The sequence below is a fragment of the Chelonoidis abingdonii genome, chromosome 17 (assembly GCF_003597395.2).
Source record: "Chelonoidis abingdonii isolate Lonesome George chromosome 17, CheloAbing_2.0, whole genome shotgun sequence".
In the NCBI taxonomy this organism is placed as follows: Eukaryota; Metazoa; Chordata; order Testudines; family Testudinidae; genus Chelonoidis; species Chelonoidis abingdonii.
The window spans coordinates 32438499-32458256 of NC_133785.1; the positions used below are offsets into that span (position 1 = coordinate 32438499).

At 42.3% G+C, this 19758-nt stretch overlaps 1 protein-coding gene across 2 annotated transcripts in view; it reads left to right on the forward strand.

The window, feature by feature from the left end:
- Nucleotides 1-19758, forward strand: part of FRMD4B (FERM domain containing 4B) — a 124637-nt gene that overhangs the window by 52205 nt on the left and 52674 nt on the right. For both annotated transcript variants that reach the window (XM_032772848.2, XM_075073157.1), the window contains 2 exons: nucleotides 8515-8571; nucleotides 9644-9666. In XM_032772848.2, coding sequence (XP_032628739.1) covers nucleotides 8515-8571; nucleotides 9644-9666 — 80 coding nt within the window. The remainder of the gene's footprint in view (nucleotides 1-8514; nucleotides 8572-9643; nucleotides 9667-19758) is intronic.

The window sequence follows — 19758 nt, forward strand, 5'->3', positions numbered from 1 at the left end:
CAGTTGGATCGAGTGCAATACATGCAGCTAGAGCTCTCAGTAATGAAGGGACTTGTGGAGTGTCTGCCAGTGCCATTAGTAAGTTCCCCCTGTCTTCTGGATTCTGGTATCTCCTGACTTTTGAGTGCTTGACTTTGCAACTTTAATGTTCTTTTAAAGTAGGTTTTGTTAATGGAACTTGCTGTTTTAAAACAAAACACAACCCCCAAAATCCAGACATCTTATCATGTGGAACCACATTGACCCCCACAAAAAACAGGGTTTGGACCAACTAGGGCCCATCTCCCTCTGCTCCCAGGGCCGGCGCTTCCATTTAGGTGACTTAGGCGGTCGCCTAGGGTGCTAGGATTTGGGGGGGTGGCATTTTTCCACCCTTGGCGGCAATTCGGCGGTGGGGAGGGGTCCTTCGGCGGCAATTCTGTGGCGGGTCCTTCACTCGCTCTGGGACCCGCCGCCAAAGTGCCCCGAAGACTGGGAGCCGCGGAAGGACCCTCCCCCCCCGCCGCAGAATTGCCGCCAACAACCGGGAGCGCAGAAAGACCCTCGCCTAGGGTGCCAAAAGCCCTGGCGCCACTCCTGTCTGCTCATATTCTTCTCTTCCTCCTCCCTCCCCTTCCTGCATTCAAATCAACCTGCTGCCACCACCACCGCCTCCTCATGCAGAAGCAGGAGCACTGAATGCAGAGGAGGGAATGTCCCTGCTCACAGCCCCTGGCTGGTGGGTCGATAGGAGCAGGGAAATTCTTCTTAGGCCCTGCAGTCCCAGGAAGAAGCACGACCCAGGGGGATGGCATGTGCTCAGTCTGGTCAGCCTGTAGGAGCTGTTGGGGGATGGAGCATGCTCAGTGCAGACAGAGACTTTGGAGAATTTAACTGCCAAACTCTAACAAGTCTCAGCTGAGCATGTGTAAACTGAGGTGTGTGGGGTCTTTTTGTTTTAGGCCTATAAATTAGTCACATTTGGGCAAATTTTCAGGGAAATGGCAAAAGGCACATCCTTGGTGCTGGGGTGGCGCTTCCGACAAATTTCAAGTCCCTACTCTTCAACACAGAGGTGCTAGAGTTTCTCAACAAAACCATGGACAAAACAGTGTATTTTCCCTTAACTCACCCTGAGAAATAGTCTCAACTGTTTGATCTAAAACTTTCCCCGAAAATATCAGTGGAGATAGATGCCTGGTATGGAAAATTTCAGCCCAAATGATTTAACTTTGGCAAAGGTATAAGCCACTGAAAACTGGGTCTTATAATGGGATGTGCGGAGCAATCTTACCTCTAGGTGACACTATTAGCTCTGCCTATAATTAAGATGTACACGTAAATGTCAGTGATCGAAATAGGACCCCTAAGTATCTCTTTTCAATTACTGGGTATTCGTCTCTTATCAGTGTTTGCTTCATTTGATCATTGTCCAATGTAGCCTCCCTGGAAGGGCAAGTTGTTACACTTGCTTGGCCAACTTTAGTCCTCCCTAGCTACCTTTGTCATATGATAACAGGTTGTTCCTACTCACCACACCTTCTATCGTTAGAGCCACTCCCTTGCTTGAGACTGTCGCTCCCGAATGATTTTATCAGAAGGAAAGTTGTAGAGCTGTTTACAATGTGAGGATCTGACTTCCATTGACTAATAGTTCGCCATTGGGCTGTCAGACATCCCAGAAATCATTGCACTGATCTGCTTTGGGAACTGGTGGTGATGGGCAAGAAGGTAGAGGTTGGCCTTGCTCTGCATTCCTATTACTGCATTCACTTACACTGTGTCCATGTACAACCAGTTATCTCCCTTGAAACACTTTATCACACCTGCTGTGGTCCTTTCTCTCATCTCTCTCTCTCTCTCTCTTTCACCTGCTCCCTCTTTTTAATTCCATCCTTCTCTCTCTAATTCTCTCACTTTTTCCACCTTCTCCCTCTCCTAGTAATTGTGGGTAATTATATATGTAGTTATCTGGCGTTCTTGAGGCTACTCAAACAGAGCACTTCCTTGGACATCACTAGCCTATAGTAAGGGGTAAATATTAAAAACCCACCCAGGTTTCTCTTTTTGAGGGGAGGAGGAAGATTTGAATGTGGCGTAAGGTTCTTATTTAGATGCCAGTTTTTAAAATTTCATTTGAAATTTATTGGTAATTGATTTATTTGTTTTCTTCCACATGCACAGACTGTTGCTTTGACGGAGCCATTTCAGGTCTTGATTTCTTAGGCCTGGTCTGCGCTACGGAGTTAGGTTGACACGATGCAGCTTATGTCGACCTAACTATGGAAAAGTCTACACTTAATTTTCTCTCCCTCCAACGTAACTGCCCAGCTCCACCGACTCACGAGCCGTGTGGAGTCACGGTTGATGTAGTTAGGCTGACTCGGTGTCTGTGTAGATATTGTGTTGCTTATGTCGACTGGCTTTCAGGAGCCTTCCCGCAATCCCCCCACAGACAGTATAATAGATGGAAACACTCCTGGTGAGTACACGCATCACTGACACAAGGAACAAAGCATAAACATGCACAAGTGAGGGAATTACTGTGGCGGCTGTATGCCAATGTAAGTTAGGTTGACTTATTTTTGTAGTGTAGACATGACCTTGCTCTGGCTCTGAGTTTAAATCATTTCCAGGTGTCTCTGTAAATGAACTCCGGTGCATTTCTTTACTACTCTTCAGTTCAGAATAGCCTGTACTCCAAAGTTTTGCTTAGCACAATTAACTCCTATTCACATTACCACCTCTTTCCTGATACAATTTTCAACAGGACTCTGACTTGTACTGTACCCATGTGACAATAGGAATCTTGTGTTGATTTTTACCGTGCCTACTTTTAGTATGTTCTTAAATCCGTCCCTAGTCAGCAAAGCACTTAAGCACATAATTAAGTCCTGCTGACTTTAGTGAGCACTAAGTACATGCTTAAATTCTTTGATGAACCAGGGCCCAAATTCTGCCCTGAGAAGGCAGGACTTGGCCTTTACTACTCATTGTGAATATTGATGCTCTCCTGCTCTACAGTACTTACTACTCAGCGTGGACAGCTGCTAGATCCTTTTATTAGTCTAACATTATTCTGCCTGACAAAAGCCACCTGGACAAGTTGGGCCAGAGTCAGTCCTGCTGTAAAGCCACGGACTTCTGGAAAGCTACACCAGCAGATGAATTTGGCTCTTCTATTGAAACAATTGGTCCCTACTGCAAATCTTAATTGAAAAATATAAATTCCATCCCCTCTGTGGAGCAGCTCTGTTGATTCTGGCTAGACTTATTTACATCTGAATTGTGTAAGAAACAGATGCCATTATCTGAATGACATCCGTCTACTTAACCTCTTCCTAATGACCTTATTCCCGGTTGGGATAACGCTAGAAAAATATCCAACCTTCATGTTCAACAGGTGGTTCTCAGAGCATGCTGCAGACCTAGCTCCCAGCCCCTTGGCCTACTTGCCTAAACGTGTGCTTAAATGGTCCGGCCATCGCAGGACATGCAAATGAATCTTTATCAGCGTGTCGTTCCCCTCTGGTTTTGAAAATTGTTATGATTGCTGGAGCAGTGCTGAACTGTCATCGCAGAATCTGGAACCACACGCAGCTCAGCCCGCTTGGAATTTGTTACAAACTCAGAATACTGCCTGGCTTTGTTGGAAAGGCTTCCCAGCCTTTTGAAGGAACACATGTTGATGTATAGATTGGAGTCCATCCACACGCGTGGGCTCGTGGTTAGGGCACTGGAATGAGTGGTAGGAGACTTAGCTTTAAGCCCTGGCTCTGACTTGATGTGTAACCTTGGGTAAGTCACTTCTTCTCTCTGTGCCCCTGTCTATTTAGATTTTATGCTCTTCAGGGCATGTACTTTCTCCCCTCTGCCCCCCATTTGTACAGCAGCTAACACAGTGGTATTTCTAGGTGCTACTTTCTGACAAATAATAAACAAAAATCAAAAACAATCCACTATGTCCTAAAGATAAGGCCAGAGTACAGCTGGCCCTGGAGCCTGCTCGTGTACCAGTGCACTCATGCAAGAGTCTGAAAGGACTAGGGAACACAAGGCCACGAGATGTGCTTGCAGCAGCTCGGGGTAGTGACATCATCACCTTGTATTAAAGGTTTAGTAAGATCTGCAGCTCCCCTGAAAACACAGGGTCTGATTCTTCACTGCCCTGCACCTTGCATGGCCATTAAGGCCTGTATAATGCTGAGTGTTTGGGCCAGATCCTCAGCTGACATAAATTGGTATCATTCCATGGAAGTTAGTGGAGTGAAGCTTGATTTACATGACCTTAGAATCTGACCTCCTGTTGCACAGGAGTAAATGTCTGCACAAGGTGCAAGGCTGTGGAAAAGCTATTATGCCTTTTATGATTGTAATGCTCCCCAGCCCTGTAGTATGTCATCTCCATTCACTTCCCCCCAGCTATTAAGGGCTCTTATTTGGCTTCCATTTAATAGACTGGGATTTTTATAACTATCCAGGATGCATTTTTTTCATGGCGCTGTGGTGTGCAGAGTTATCAAACTTACTGCACATTCAACACTCAAATCCTAATAGTATGTTTCCATTCCACGAGCAATGTGCCCTGCTGGAAAGGAATGAGGAAGATGGTGCTTGTAAAGTGAGTTGCAGCATTCTGTCCAGAATAGGTCAATATGGGGAGCAACACAATTAATAACATGCTCCGAATTATAACTCACAAGCAAAGCAGTACATGGAGGCAGGGACATGAATCAACAAAATCCTAGGATGGAGACAAACTACACTCAAAGAAGCAATCCCTGTTGCATGATTGAATGGATTTGAATGCCAGCCTCTTAATATCCTGGCTAAGGTGCTTTGTTCTGTCACATATCATATTATGGTTTGTTAATAGTAATTATCGCAAAACGTCATAACGTGCATAGTAGAGTCCCCAGCACCTCTTAAAATATTTATTTACAGCCATATAAATACATGTTTAAGATCAGTGTAGTAATAATCATAATTATTAATAATGATAAGTGTTTCACTTAGCTTTTCATCTTCAAAGAGTTGTGCAAACATTAAGCATCACACTATTCCTGCAAGGTAGCCACATATTAGCCCCATTTTATAGAGGGATAAATTGAGGCATAGAGGGAAAGTAACTTGCCCATGGTGATTCAAAGTGGTAGAACTGGGAATAAAACCCAGATATCCTGGGTTCTAGTCCTGTGCTCCATCCATTGGGCACACTTATGCATGCTTTTAAGTATACCTTAATGGTTACCACTAAGTGGGTTCTGCCGTGATTAACAGACATGTATTGTAACACTGTGTTTAGCATCCCTTAGAGACCCACTGGAGCTCGTGTACCAGTAGGTATGCCTACTTCTTTCTAAACAGCAAATTTATTCAACAGACTGTGCGGATTCTTCTGACAGTCACAACTGATCATAACCAGACACATTTTCTCTAGCGGAGTTAGAGTAGACACCTATGAGCCAGACATCCTGCCAGAGCAGCTGGTCTCATTTGTATAAGGGATCTTAATGTAGACCTTCTGTAACAAGAGGATTTAATTCACCTGGGGGGCTGTTTGGGCTCTGTGTGCCATTATAAAAGCCTCACTATGGGCGCTTGCTGGAGAAGTGTTCCCTGGAGACTTTTCCTTTTTCAGAAACAGATGGTAAAGCAAGTTTTTCCTTGGGACTAGCTAGAAAGGGGTTTGGATCTTTGGTGTAAGATTTGAGTTAGACTTCTGCTGGGTGCTTAGAGATGATGGACCACATCTTGGGCTATATCAGAGACGTTTTGCGCTACTCACCTGGTGCAAAGTTACCACAGAGGCAACATCACAGGCTAAAGGCGGTTTCCCCACCCAGTGCAGGATATGCCTCCTGTGGGCACACCTACCGCCAAGGCTCCTAGGCCCCCTGGGGCTGCTGCAAAGGGCCTGAGCTGGGGAAAGAGGTTGTGACCATCTGAGGTCCATGATTCCCTGCCGTAACTGCCCTTTTGAGGCCTTTGGTAACTCTAAATTGCATTAGTGGACTAGTCTGATGTAAAGTCAGGGGAGCACAAAGGTCTTGAAACTACTTCTACATCCTCATCCTGAGCTGGGCTGAGCACCCATTGGTAAGTGGCAGCTCAGGAGCTGAGGCTTTGCTTTTTACTTTGGAATCCACATTAAATGTGCCTGAAGGGATAGCTCAGTGGTTTGAGCCTTGGCCTGCTAAACTCAGGCTTGTGAGTTCAGTCCCTCAGGGATCTGGGGCAAAATCAGTACTTGGTCCTGCTAGTGAAGGCAGGGGGGTTGGACTCAATGACCTTGCGGGGTCCCTTCCAGTTCTATGAGATAGATACATCTCCATATATAAAGTGAAGGAAAGTATTTATGGTGCAATTCTTTGTCTTGTTTTTCTCTGTTATTTCTGCCACATCTGGCATGAATAAATCACATCTGTACAGAATGCTCCTAGTCTGGGATCAGCCTCGGGATAGTAGCATAGTAGCAACACCTGTCGGAAGGGGGAAATTCCTTGTAGTCTAATGTTCTTGACAGACTTGCTGGGAGTGGGGGAGGGAGAGAGAGGAATGACTTGTACTGGTGGCAGCACCAGCAGCAAAGCCCTTTCTGTGAAAACTATGAATTGTTTGCCAGCTCACTTTGAATTCAGCCTCTGTGGGCCTCAGCTACTGTAAAGCAATGTGGCTCAGGCTCTCTCTCTCTGTGAGACGTGGTGGCTGACTGGTTAAAGCACTGGATTACAATCCCAGAGGTTGTAGATTTAAGTCTTGCTCAATCTCGTACTCCAGTTCATGGAGCTGCAAAATTGGGTATCTAATCTTTTGGATGAGAGAAGTCAAAGGCAGCTAGACATGATGCTAGTCACATCACTTCCTTGTGTATCGTTGGCTATGGAAACTAATGTGTTGGAAACTGCATTAACCTGGTGAGCCATGTGAGGCAGACTTTGACTCTTGATAGCTCTCTGTAATTCTCAGGGGCATCACATTACTGCATCTAACCTCGTCCATGCAGAACTCTTGACATTCCCAGTAGGCTCAGAGTGTGCTGAGGCTTGAGTTACGAGAGGCAGGTGTCACATGTTCAGTATTCTCCCCTGTAAAAAGGAAAATATTTATTGTTCAAAAATTCATTGGCCCCACTCTGTCCATACAAGTGGCAAGGGGATAATTTCCCTAACCCAGGAGCTGGGTGCTGCCCCATGCCTAACTGCTGGTGTGAAATGTGATAGAAATCCCTGTTCCTGCAAACATTTATGCATCTGCTTGACAAAGGTGAGAATGGGGCCATTCACATGTGCCAAGGTGCGGTGTTTGCAAGATAAGGGTCTTGGCTTGTAAACTCTTTGAGGAGGGGCTCCGTCTTGCTGTGTGGTTTTGTAGCACCCAGTACAAACCCAGGCCTCGGTCCTCACTGGGCCTTTGGATATGCTACAGCAGTGACTAATATTCACCATTGATGAACCAGACCAGCCTCTTCACATCTGGATGCCCAACTTCCTAAGTTTGGACTCAAGGCTGTAGCCAGGAGGATCTACGAGAGTTTATGCATTTGCCAAAGCAGTGTTTTGGCATTGGCCGCCTACTGTACCTCTGTAATGTTACTGGGTATGTGGTGTTGTCAGGGCACAATGCTGGGTAACAGACAGGCAAGTGGCTCTTTCCCTTGAGATGGGTGAAGAAGGAACATCTAGGAGGCAAGGATTCTGAGAAATTGTTTTGAATGTCATAGTAAAATAATTACTTTGTGTCTTTTCTTCTGACGGGCCTGGTCCGGCAAAGGAAGTCTAGTCTGAATGGTGTTATGTTGTACCTAATGATTACTAATAATATTTATGCAGCCGCATGGGTGTCCATGGTACTTTACAAACAAATAACAAACTAGGTCCTTGCCCTGAGGAGTTGCCATGTTTTAAGACGTACATATCTTTGGCTCAATCCCGCGTCCCTTGTGCACTCAGATGTCTCTTAACGTTTAAGATGTCCAGGATTGGGACCCCTTTGCTCTGACAGGGTTAGTTGCAATCAGTGAAGATTTATGCAGAAAATATGCAATGACAAGATAAACTGAGTGGTGACTGGAAGCTTCACTGGGGCGGGGGAGAGAGAGAGAGAGAGAGAGAGACAAAGACACACACCAAATAGCGAAATATCATATCTGGGACCTGAGTGCAGCCAAGTGGTCTGGTGAAACTTGTAGGGCCTGAATGTTGTAAACTGCAGAGACAAAGACGTGATTCATTATACCACCGACACATTCAAATAGCAGCTACCTCTCTTGTCTCCCTGAATCCTGTTTTCAGAATTAACTTTCTTGAACTAATCTTAAAAAAATCAACCCCACAAATGGCAGAGTTACTAAAACTTTACTCGGTAATTCTTCTCTCCCCCCGTTTCCTCATTGCAGTGGTATGGTCTGCAATTGAGTGAGACCTAGAGGTACAGAGTAATGTGACAGCCTCCCAGATTCAGTAGTCCTGGGCTGTGTCCCTTTGCTGCTGAGTCAGGATATGCACGTTAATGTTTTCCTCTTTATGTAAACAGGGGCAGATTGAGGTAGAAAGTGAGACAATCTTCAGATTAGCAGCCCTGATTTTACAGGTAAGATTATCCTTTTTTGTGTGTGTGCAGTTGGTTTTTAACATAACCCACAACTTTGAAGTTTAGGCATGTTTGCAGCAATTTGTGGTTCATTTGTGCTACATTTTACACTATCTACACTACAAACATATTGGGGAGCTGCTATTTTATTATGGCCAGTCAGGAAATTTGCTATTCAAACAATTCAGGTTGGAGAGCGGGAAATCAAGTGTAACTTTTTTCTGTAAGAAAGATCATAGAACAGAGGGATTCAGTCAGGTCTGTAGATATTACAGCAGGTTTCTAACCTGTTTGTCACTTCCTCCTGTGCCACAAATAATTGACGTGTTTGTTTTTATGGCAGGAGATGTTGGAGGGGAAAGGGAAATAGAGTACTGTAGCTAAAAGTTACTACACTATTCATATGAATTTTCCTTCAAGAGGACTAAAAAAAAACCCCAAAAATCTAATTGTTTTTCTCTCTGTTTTGGTAAAAATAAATATTTTCATCACCATTAATTTTATGTCAAATCATTAACCTTGTTCTTGTTATTTTTTGTCGTGAGATTTACAATCTGTTTATGGTACAATCTGTGATTGAACACAACCTCTTTCTTAAAAATGGCTTAAATAAGTTTTCATTGACAAATGCAAGCTGGGGTTGTGTTGTCTTGGGCTGTGTGAATGATTGTTTTAGTCTTGTATGAACACCAACCTATCACAACCACTGACCTTCTTGTAATGTTCGCCTTTCGCTGGATATAGCTGATTAAAGTAGAGAGACTAGGTCTTTCTGTTTATATCTCTCAATAGTAAGTGACGTGGGGTTTGAATGTGAAATTCAGCAGTGTTTTGGGAGCAGCGTGAGCACTGGTGGACGTGGATAATCTACAGCCGGAAACGCTCGGGGCCAAATTCTGCTCTCTTCCATATATGCCTGCAACTCCAGTGACTTCCTTGGGGTAGCATGACTAGAACTGAAGTCAGGATTTAGCCAAAAAGCTAAAATTAACAGTGCTGAGAATAGCAAAGTTAATACTCAAGACTTTTGAAGAGATCGTGTTTTAATTTGTCCCTATTTTTTCAATTATAGGAAGCTAAAGGTGACTATTCCAGGTAATAACATTTCTCTTTATAAAACACTTAATGGCTATCTTTCTTCACTTTGCTTTGTGTTTTAAGCAATCATTTTAGTACCATCAGCAGGAAAGAAAAAAACCCAGCCTCGAGCAGTAACCGAAGAAGTAAAATCACTGCCATGCCAGAGTTCATGTGGTGAAGCGATTGTTTTGTGAATGGCTTCTGGATTCAAACATTCTGTTCCAAACCATCCTAGTCAAATCACACCATCTAATCTGTGGTTTCTGGAAGGTGGGACTAAATAAGTGCTATCACCGTTTCACATTAGAGACCAGTACTGTCCTGTGTCTTGGATCCATGTCTGTGAAACTCCTAACGACCCTGTCTGTGCCTAGTGCTCATGCGTGCACAGAAAGATGGAGCTTGTCAGCTGCCTGCTTTGGAGATCAATGCAGTGCTTTCTTTTGCAGCTGCCTTGCAGGAGCCTCACCCTTCATGCACTTGACCTGACAGTTGTATTGTAGCTGGTGTGAGGCTCGGAGTAGCTTGGGTTTAGCTACCTAATGCCGCATAAGCAGACAGCAGTTACTCTTGAAATCACTTTCTACCTCTTAAACGCTGTTCCTTGGGTGCAATTACCGGCCTATGGGAAAAAAACTAAAAGCTCTAGGAGCTGAGGGAAGAGACCTTCAATTAGAAACAGCTCACTGAACAAACAGAAATTCAAAAGGTCAGCTTTAGTCATGTTAATGTTTTACTACTGGCTGAATTTCCACATCGGAAGGATGGCTTGTTTACACTTCTGCTGTAAGAGCTTTCAAGTGAAACGCTTTGTAAATGCAGGATACTGAGCTACCTGCTTGCCTGCAGTAACTAACAGCTTGTGTCAGATTGCAAAAGCCAGCAATGGTTTGCTTCAGCTTTTTGTAATAAAGGGATAGTTGTCAAGTAAGTTCCGGTTCTTCTAACCAGGAGCCCTGTTCCTCAAGAGCCCGGTCTTCCTTCCATCAAAGTCAGTCACAAAACTCCCATTGACTTTAATGGTTCAAGATCAGGCCCTTGAGAGGAAAAGATGATCTTGTGGATAAAACGCTGGACTGGGCCCAGGAGTTCTGTCCCCAGTTCTGACCCTCAGCAAGTCACTTAAACTCACTGTGCTTCCATTTGCCTATCTGAAAAATGGGGATAATATATTTCCCTACCTCACAGGGATGCTGTGAAGCTTAACTCACTCCTGTTTAAAAAATGTGTTGAGATCATCACAGGAAAGGTGCTACTGAAATGCAAAATGAATTACTTCAGACCTTCCTTTTTACAGTGCCATTCCCACCCTGGAAGTGTTTTTTGTGCAAAGGTGCAGCTGCTATAATTGTTTCGTAATGGGTCATAAAGTATGAATTAAAAGCAAATATGTGTGCAAGACTGCTCTAGATGAACACTATAGCCAAAAGAAGGAATTCGATTCTGTATCTCAAGAGTGATTATTTGAGTCATCGGGGTTAAAGGAACTAGCTCAGTAACTGGCATATCTTACAAAAATATTATGAAATAGGTCTTCTGAGCCAAACCCTCCTTTGATAGGAAGAAGATATTCCAGACATAGTGTCATTATTTATGCACGAGTAGTATTTAAGCAATCTTCCCTATTATCAGTGTCTGGTTTCTGAAGTATTAGTTGTCCATCATCATTTTGGAAATGGATTTTGAATCAGTTTGGACAGTGGCTGTCATGAGATTTTGTTTGCTTGATATTGCGACAATTAACTTTTTAATGTGGGCTTTTATTTTTAATGAACCTCCAGTAAATAGAGGGATCACCTAGGGATTTGCTTGAAAAGAGCTGAAAATGGGCTACACATCAGTGTGTGTTAAGTGATCCCTTCTGTGCCTGGTTGATTTTCACACATCTGGTGGTAAAAGAAATTTTCTGGACCTGCAAATTGAAGCTGTGGAGAGGAAAGGAGTTACTAGGTTTGAAGGATTTTAAGGTATCATTCATATCCTGATGTTGATCTGTACATTGAACTCCCATTGAAGTCAGTGGGAGTCATGCATGCGGGCTGACGGTTGGTTATGGCCCAAGGGAAGAATCATGTTCCAAGAAACTGCAGCCAGTGCTGAGCAGGAGAGCACTTTTTTTGAAAGCTGTTATTTTCAGAGAACATAGCGTTTACTTACTTGAAAATCCTATTGTAAGGAAAAGCCCCAGACTTTGCAGTATGTTCACAAAATGGCCGTTAGCATGTGGAAGATAAAGAGCCTCTGATTTTTGTCTTCCTCAGATTAATTCTAATACGGGCAACAGAATCTTGGCCTGAGGAATTAGGGCTAGGATAGCCTTTATTTTGCTCAGAAAGATTAATTTCCAGAGGAGGTAAAATTTTTAAAAATGTGTAAGTGACCAATTCCCATTTTAAAAAGTCCAATTGACTTTTAAGATTTTCTAAAAAACTAAGTGCCTTTGCCACTTTTGAAAATGGGATGTAGCCACTTAGGCATTTTTGAAAATTGAACTTCAGACCAGCTTCTAAAGGTATGAATGGGGGCCTAACTGGATTTTCAAATGTGCCTATCTGCATATTTAGGCACCTAAATACCCTTAAAAAGCTGTTCCATAGGCATTTTTGAATAGCTACCCCATATTAATATCTCATATAAGAACATAAGAACGGCCATACTGGGTCAGACCAAAGGTCCATCTAGTCCAGTATCCTGTCTACTGACAGTGGCCAATGCCAGGTGGCCCAGAGGGAATGAACAGAACAGGTAATCATCAAGTGATCCATCCCATGTCGCCCATTCCCAGCTTCTGGCAAACAGAGGTTAGGGACACCATGCCTGTCCATCCTGGCTAATAGCTATTGATGGACCTATCCACGAATGTATCTAGTTATTTTTGAACCCTGTTATAGTCTTGGCCTTCACAACATCCTCTGGCAAGGAGTTCCACAGGTTGACTGTGAGTTGTGTGAAAAAATACTTCCTTTTGTTTGTTTTAAATCTGCTGCCTGTTGATTTCATTTGGTGACCCCTAGTTCTTGTGTTATGAGAAGGAGTAAATAACACTACCTTATTTGTTTTCTCCACACCAGTCATGATTTTATAGACCTCTATCATATCCTCCCTTAGTCATCTCTTTTCCAAGCTGACAAGTCCCAGTCTTATGAATCTTTCCTTATATGGCAGCTGTTGCATACCCCAATCACTTTTGTGGCCCTTTTCTGAACTTTTGCCAATTCCAATATATCTTTTTTAAGATGGAGCAACCATATCTGCATGCAGTATTCGAGATATGGGCATACCATGCATTTATATAGAAGCAATATGATATTTTCTTTCTCATTATCTATCCCTTTCTAAATGATTCCCAACGTTCTGTTAGCTTATTTGACTGTCGCTGCACATTGAGTGGATGTTTTCAGAGAACTATCCACAATGACTCCAAGATCTCTATCTTGAGTGATAGCAGCTAATTTAGGCCTCATCATTTTATATGTATAGTTGAGATTATGTTTTCCAATGTGCATTACTTTCCATTTATCAACATTGAATTTCATCTGCCAAGTTGTTGCCCTGTCACCCAGTTTTGTGAAATCCTTTTGTAGTTCTTTGCAGTCTGCCTGGAATTTGAGTAGTTTTGTATCATCTGCAAATTTTGCCACCTCACTGTTTACCACCTTTTCAATATCATTTATGAATATATTGAATAGGACTGGTCCCAGTACAGATCCCTGGGGGATATCACTATTTACCTCTCTCCATTCTGAAAACTGACCATTTATTTCTACTCTTTGTTTCCTATCTTTTAACCAGTTACCAATCCATAAGAGGACCTTCCCTCTTATCCCATGACTGCTTACTTTGTTTAAGAGCCTTTGGTGAGGGACCTTGCCAAAGGCTTTCTGAAAATCTCATTGGGAATCCATCTTTCGGAAGTAGATGAGGTCTACCCCACTTCTAAGTCACTTTTGAAAATTTCACCCATGGTATGTTTATTGTATGGAGAATGTCACAGCTAGTCATGTGTTTTGGACACCATTAGCCTCTAACGTGTAGTCTAAAGTTACTGCTGGCTACAAGAGCAATTATTAGCAGAGGCGGCTACACAGTGCAAATGATGCAGCTCTCCATTTTGTTATCAATCATGAGCAGTCCAGTTCCTTTTCCTGTTTACTAAATTTGTGATCCCGGACAGGATAATTATACTGTATGTTTATCAGGAGATGTGTAAGAATGCGTCATAGCAATGCGCACTGAACGGCCAATCTATGTATTTAATGTGACATTGTTATGCTTGATATGGCCAGACACTTGACCTTTGATATAGCTTTACTGTTGGGCCGTTGAGTTACAGATAAGTTTTTTAGGTTGTTGCAGATCTTTGGCCCTTTTTTTCCTAGTAATGATAATATGATCAGTTTTGTTCAAGGAAAAGAGAATGATTGTTTTGCTTGTATTCACTTTTTAGCAGTGCGCTGTGCATTGTGATTAATTGCATGCTTGAACTTAAATTGAAATTCCTATAAGCCATCAAATCTCCACTCAATCTCTCCCCCCCCCAAAAATCACACCAATAACACATTAATTCTTTAATGCACTACCATGTTTTTGATGAAACAGAAAAAGCTACAATCCTCAGTTTAAAATGACTTGAACCTATAAATTCCAGTAAGATCTTTATGTATGTAGTATATGTTAGATTCACGTTGCAGCTTCTGGCATGGTTAATGGTTAGAAAAATATTTGTGCTGTATTCATTTTTGGGACTCCACTTTTAACTTGATTTTTATAAAGTTAATGTTGTCTCGAGGGGTAACAGAATTAATAGATTGAGTCTTCTGGTAATTATTCATAGTGTAAATATGCAATTTATAGCATGATGCTGCTCTGAAAAATTAGCAAACTATATTTCCCCAGTTAACTCCTATAGAATATAAGTATATTTACCAATCAGATATTGTACGAAACTGTTTTATTAATGCTGCATTAAAGTCTTTGCAATATATAGAGAGACCTGATTATCCACCTCCTTATATACATACTGTAGTGTGGTACAATCCGACTATTTCTTTTCTTTAGTCTTTTTTTTTTTTTTTTTTTTTAAGAGAATATATTTTCTATCAGTGATAGTTATGAGTTCCATTCTCTTCAGGTTTGTATAGCTTCTGGGGCATGACTGAAACAGACAGGGCACAATTGAAATGAAGATTGACAGTTCTAAATCATTTGCTTCTAGCGGCAAGAAAAAGTTGATTAAAATAAGATTAAGCACTGTGTGCAGTGTCAGCAAAGTTATCTTTTTAAAAATTTACTTTCTGGCGGATAATCTCAGATCATATTTTCCACAGTAATTTCAGATCTCAAACCCAGGCCAAACCCAGGCTGCCTGAAAGTTAATTAAATTGCTGGAGGAGGGCTTCCATTCTCTTTAAATAGCTGACACATTGGATTTCCATTCTAGCCTGTGGGCTGCAAAGATAACTACCAACTGGCATAACATAACATAGACAATGTAATGAATTCCTGATAGCTGACATATATGAGAGACTGGGGTTTATCTTTACATGGGTGATCAACACAGTTTGTGAAGGGAACTAGTTTGTTTAAAAGATACCCTTGCAGACTGCAATTGTAGCATAATTGTAAATTTGGGAGAACCGGAACCAAATTTCACAAACGAATAAATTAAATACTTTGTTTTTAGCTATAATGAGCTAGTGTTAACAATGTGCTCCAAATTAAGAGTGAAAGAACAACTTTTACTTGAAAAGCTTATTGTTTTATGGACAGACTGGAAGATTGTTTACAGGAAAGGAATGTTTTATCAAAAAGTTGGAACAAGTAGCTGCTTTACAGATGTTCAGAGTTGTTTGTCTTGTAGAATAGCACCTGTTTGCCATATTTCTCATCCTATGGCTGACATCACTTTAAAAACAGTGCATCCTGAAGGATTGGTCATGGCATACAAAGCCTTTCCTGTCTAGCTTCCTAGCTGAAGTCCAACCCAGGTTGTAATGGCAAAAGTCGTAACTGTCGGCTGTGAAATATGTTAGTTCTCCAGGTCCCAGCAGTCATGTGTCCTCATCACATAATCCCAGTAATGAGCAGACATGTTTGTCAGTCTCCGCAAAGAGGCCAGGGATTGGATGAGCCTGGAGAGTGAACTTCTCTCTAAGCCCTACAGAAGTCCCCACCGGAATGAGGTTGGGGCATGTTGGTGGATGATGTGGCAGAGCAGGTGACCTAGTAGAGGGCTTCAGTCTCCAGACATGCCAGTCTAGCACATTTCACAGACACCAATGAAAAATAATAATTAAAAATACAGGTTGATAAATACGAATCTAAATAAGGATCACTTGATGATTACCTGTTCTGTTCATTCCCACCTTCGGAAGACAGGATACTGGGCTAGGGACCTTTGGTCTGACCCAGTATGGCTGTTCTTATGTCTGTGCAATAATATTAAAATAAAATATTCCGTTGTAAATGCACTGTAGGTAGCATACAGGTAGCTCGTAAATCAATGTTGAAACTCTGGCATTGCTCATATGACTGTATTTCTGCTTGTTTGCCAGGTGAATCATTGTGTATTTTGCCTGTCAACAGTAACTCTTTACATAAACTTTTTCCTCAGACACCTCATTTGACCTCTGTTTTTAATCCATTAATTCTCTTGATCAAAGTAAACTACAGTTTTCTCATTGAAAATATGGCCATAGGTTTGGAAATGCTTACTTGAAATTGATGGGACAACTAACATGAATCAAGATTTGCTAGATCAGGTCATATTATTTTATTCATTTGTTCATTTAGTTCATTTAATATGATGCACCTGGCAAAATAGGCAACATGCATTACAATTTAAATAAAAACACATTCAATAAATTTAATCTACTGACAGTGTTGTAATACCTCCCCATCTTACAGAGCTAAGACCCTCCTTTCGCAGTTGCCCCTGTCCCTGGGTAAATATAGCAGATAGGCTTTGTAACATGTCTTGATGTTAGAACGGTCAGAAAATGGGAGTGGAGGCGAGGGAGAGGAGTACTATGGAAACTTACTACTTGTTGTCTGAGCCCCACAGTGTATCAAGGGAGATGTAGTCCTGCTGGGAAGTCTGGCCAAAGAGAAGCCTGGGGAAATGAGGCAACTGAACTACAACTCCCATGAGACACCTTGTCAGAATTTCTGAACTGAAAACTTTTCGAATGTTACATTTTTCAACCAAAAGTTGAAATTGTCTATGGAAAGCTGACACAATTTTGAAAAAAAAAAAAAAATGTTCTGTTAAAAACAATAGATTAGATGGGAAATTTTCAACCAGTCCTACTGGAAGGTCATTATGCTGAAGTCAGACCAAAAGCCCAAGAAAATTGCTGATCCAGATCTGAAAATTCCAAGCCTCTTAGTTTTGTTATCTTGGATTTCTCTTCTGACCTTTCTGTGGTTTGAGAGGGGAGAGAGAGACAAATGATCCAAGCCATAAAGAACTATCTGTTAAAACCAGCAGGTTGGGTTACACTCTTGAATAGCATGTTTCCTTGAAGATTTACACTGAGAGCAGACTTTAGACTGGTTTCCTCTTACCTCTTTCAAGTTACAATAAAAGTTTGATATTGAGTAAAACCATGTCTCTACTGAAGGCAGAATGAAAGAAGAGCCCCCAGAACTAGGTGGTCAGGTTATAAAATATGGACTGCAAAAGTCTTCTATGTGATAAGGTTAGCTGTCAGTTTGAACTGAGCGTATGAGGTCAAATTTACCCCTAGTGTATCTCCATTGACTCAGTTACATCAAGGAATAATTTTGGCTCCTGCAGCCTAACCAATGAGCATCCATTATCGCATTGCACACTGACCCTGCTACACTTCAGCATTTGTCACCAGAGTGGAGATAAAAGCCTATTTCTGGCTGGAACTTTTGTTTACATACTACTATAGGTAACCCCTTAGAGGATTCAAACTGAAAGTTGAGAAAGAAAATATTTCTGTTCTTTTTCCATTTGTTTACATTGTCTGTTTGACAGCACTTTGTGCATAGTCACTTTCACTTTTTCCCCTCATAGGCCCTGGTGCTAAGAGATTGCTCATGCACAAAAAGTTGTGTGTTTGTGGAAGGATTTGCAGCTGTAGGACATCTGCCAGTTTTTTCTGTTCGTGCGGGTCTTTCAGCCAGCAACAGGGGAGAGAAAATGCATTTTAAAACAGGAAGTTTGATGTAAAAACTGCAGAACTCAACAAGGGGATTTGAAAGAAGACGCTGTTCCAGACGCTCCTCCTAGCTCTCATTTGGAAATGATCAGATGTCAGATTGATAGTTCCGTTTTAACATTTTCCCCGCTTCTTCTTCTAACAATCTGTGATAAGGCTTCATGCAGTCTATGGCATGAATACGTATTTTTGTAGTATCCGTTTGGACGGTCCATGCAACAGTCAATAATGCAATAAAACCCCCGCGGCTGACTTGTGTCAGCTGCCTCAGGCTTTGGGGCTATAAAATTGCAATGTAGACGCCATGGGTGGAGCCTGGGCTTTGGGATCCCACAAGGGGGGATGGTCCTAGGACCCAGCTCCATCCAAAACCCCGTTGCAATTGTATAGCCTCACACCCTGAGTCATCTGATACAGGCCAGCCGCGGGTGTTTTACTGCGGTGTAGACATACCCTTAGTGAGTCAGGTATAAATGCTGTGAGGGATATTGCATGGGGTAGGGGTGGATATAAGGGGTTTTCAAAGTTATTTAATAACATGATCTCATGTGGTCTAATGATGCACAACGTGATCTAAGACCAGGGCTGCCGAGAATGGGTTCGGGCCCCGGTGGAAAAAATTTTTCAGGCCCCCCAGCAAGGGCGAACCGGCTAAACAGGGCCAATGAAGCCGGGCCCCGGGCCCCCTTTCGGACTGCCGAGCCCCGGTAATTTGTACCAGCTTCCTCCAACTCTCGTCAGCCCTATCTACAACTAACATGCATTATTAAAGAAATCTAACTGTACAGGTGATATTAGCAACATATACTGCAATGGGTGAAAAAGTGCTGTTTTATTTTGCCACATTCATCCATTATCTCACAAATGGGGTCTTTTTGTGGTTTTTAAATACACCTGTAAATCAGTGGGGAAAATCCTGTCCCTGGTACTGCATAACTGGCCCAGTACTGCTCAGCAGGGTAGGCAGGATTTAGGGAGGGCTGTGCCTGTGTTCTTCTTGGTGCAGAGCTCATTGGGCAAGGTGCACCAGAGACGAGTGTGTGTGGTACCAGAGGATCCAGAGGTCATGCAATCCTCTCACCCATGGAGCTATGCAGGCCACTACAGCCTTAGGGCTAGAGTAGCAGCCAGGACAAGACTACCCTGCCTCTAGGAAAGGATTCCTTCACCACTGGCCCAAGTCCATCTTCCCATAATTCAGACTGGGTATTAAGATGAGGGTTTGCCCCTACGCCATGTAAAATTGTGTTCCAGTAACTTTGACCTACAGTCTGTTCTTGATTACACTGGTGAACATCTAGAAAAACTCCATAGACTTAAGTGTACTTTCTCCAGATTTACAACAGGTAACTGAGAACAGAGTCTGGCTTGAAGTGGCACCCTTAGAATTTCCTTCTCTTTAGCTCCCTAATTTTCTTACTCCCTGCTGTAAGGATCTCAGTTTCATTGCCCGTGTGCCCCTGCCTACACACAGTGGGAATGAGCAGAATAACAACAGCACTTCAGCCTCCACTGTTTTGCCGTTGTAGATTTGTCAGTCCTTTTTATCATTATTTTGATACCTTTTTTTAATATATTTTAAAGCATCTTTGTATCAGCACAGAACACTCTGATAACAAGCTTTAAACTTTGCTGCTGTATTCAGACCTACAAAAGAACCACAACTAATTTGGCTGATCTGATTTTTGTATGAACAGACAGAACTCATGAATGTTAGCAATAACAGTCTGTCATTTTGGAGGAGGGTTTGGGATCCTTTGATCATCATGTCAACTGTGAATAATCTTCGCTTGTTCAAGAGCAAATCCCTTAGTAAATTGAAACAGATTTGCTTCCTGCCTGGTCTTATGGGGAAATATTAACAAATGCACCTATAGGTACTTTTACAAGTTAACCGTGTTCTGCTCTAGTTCTGCCC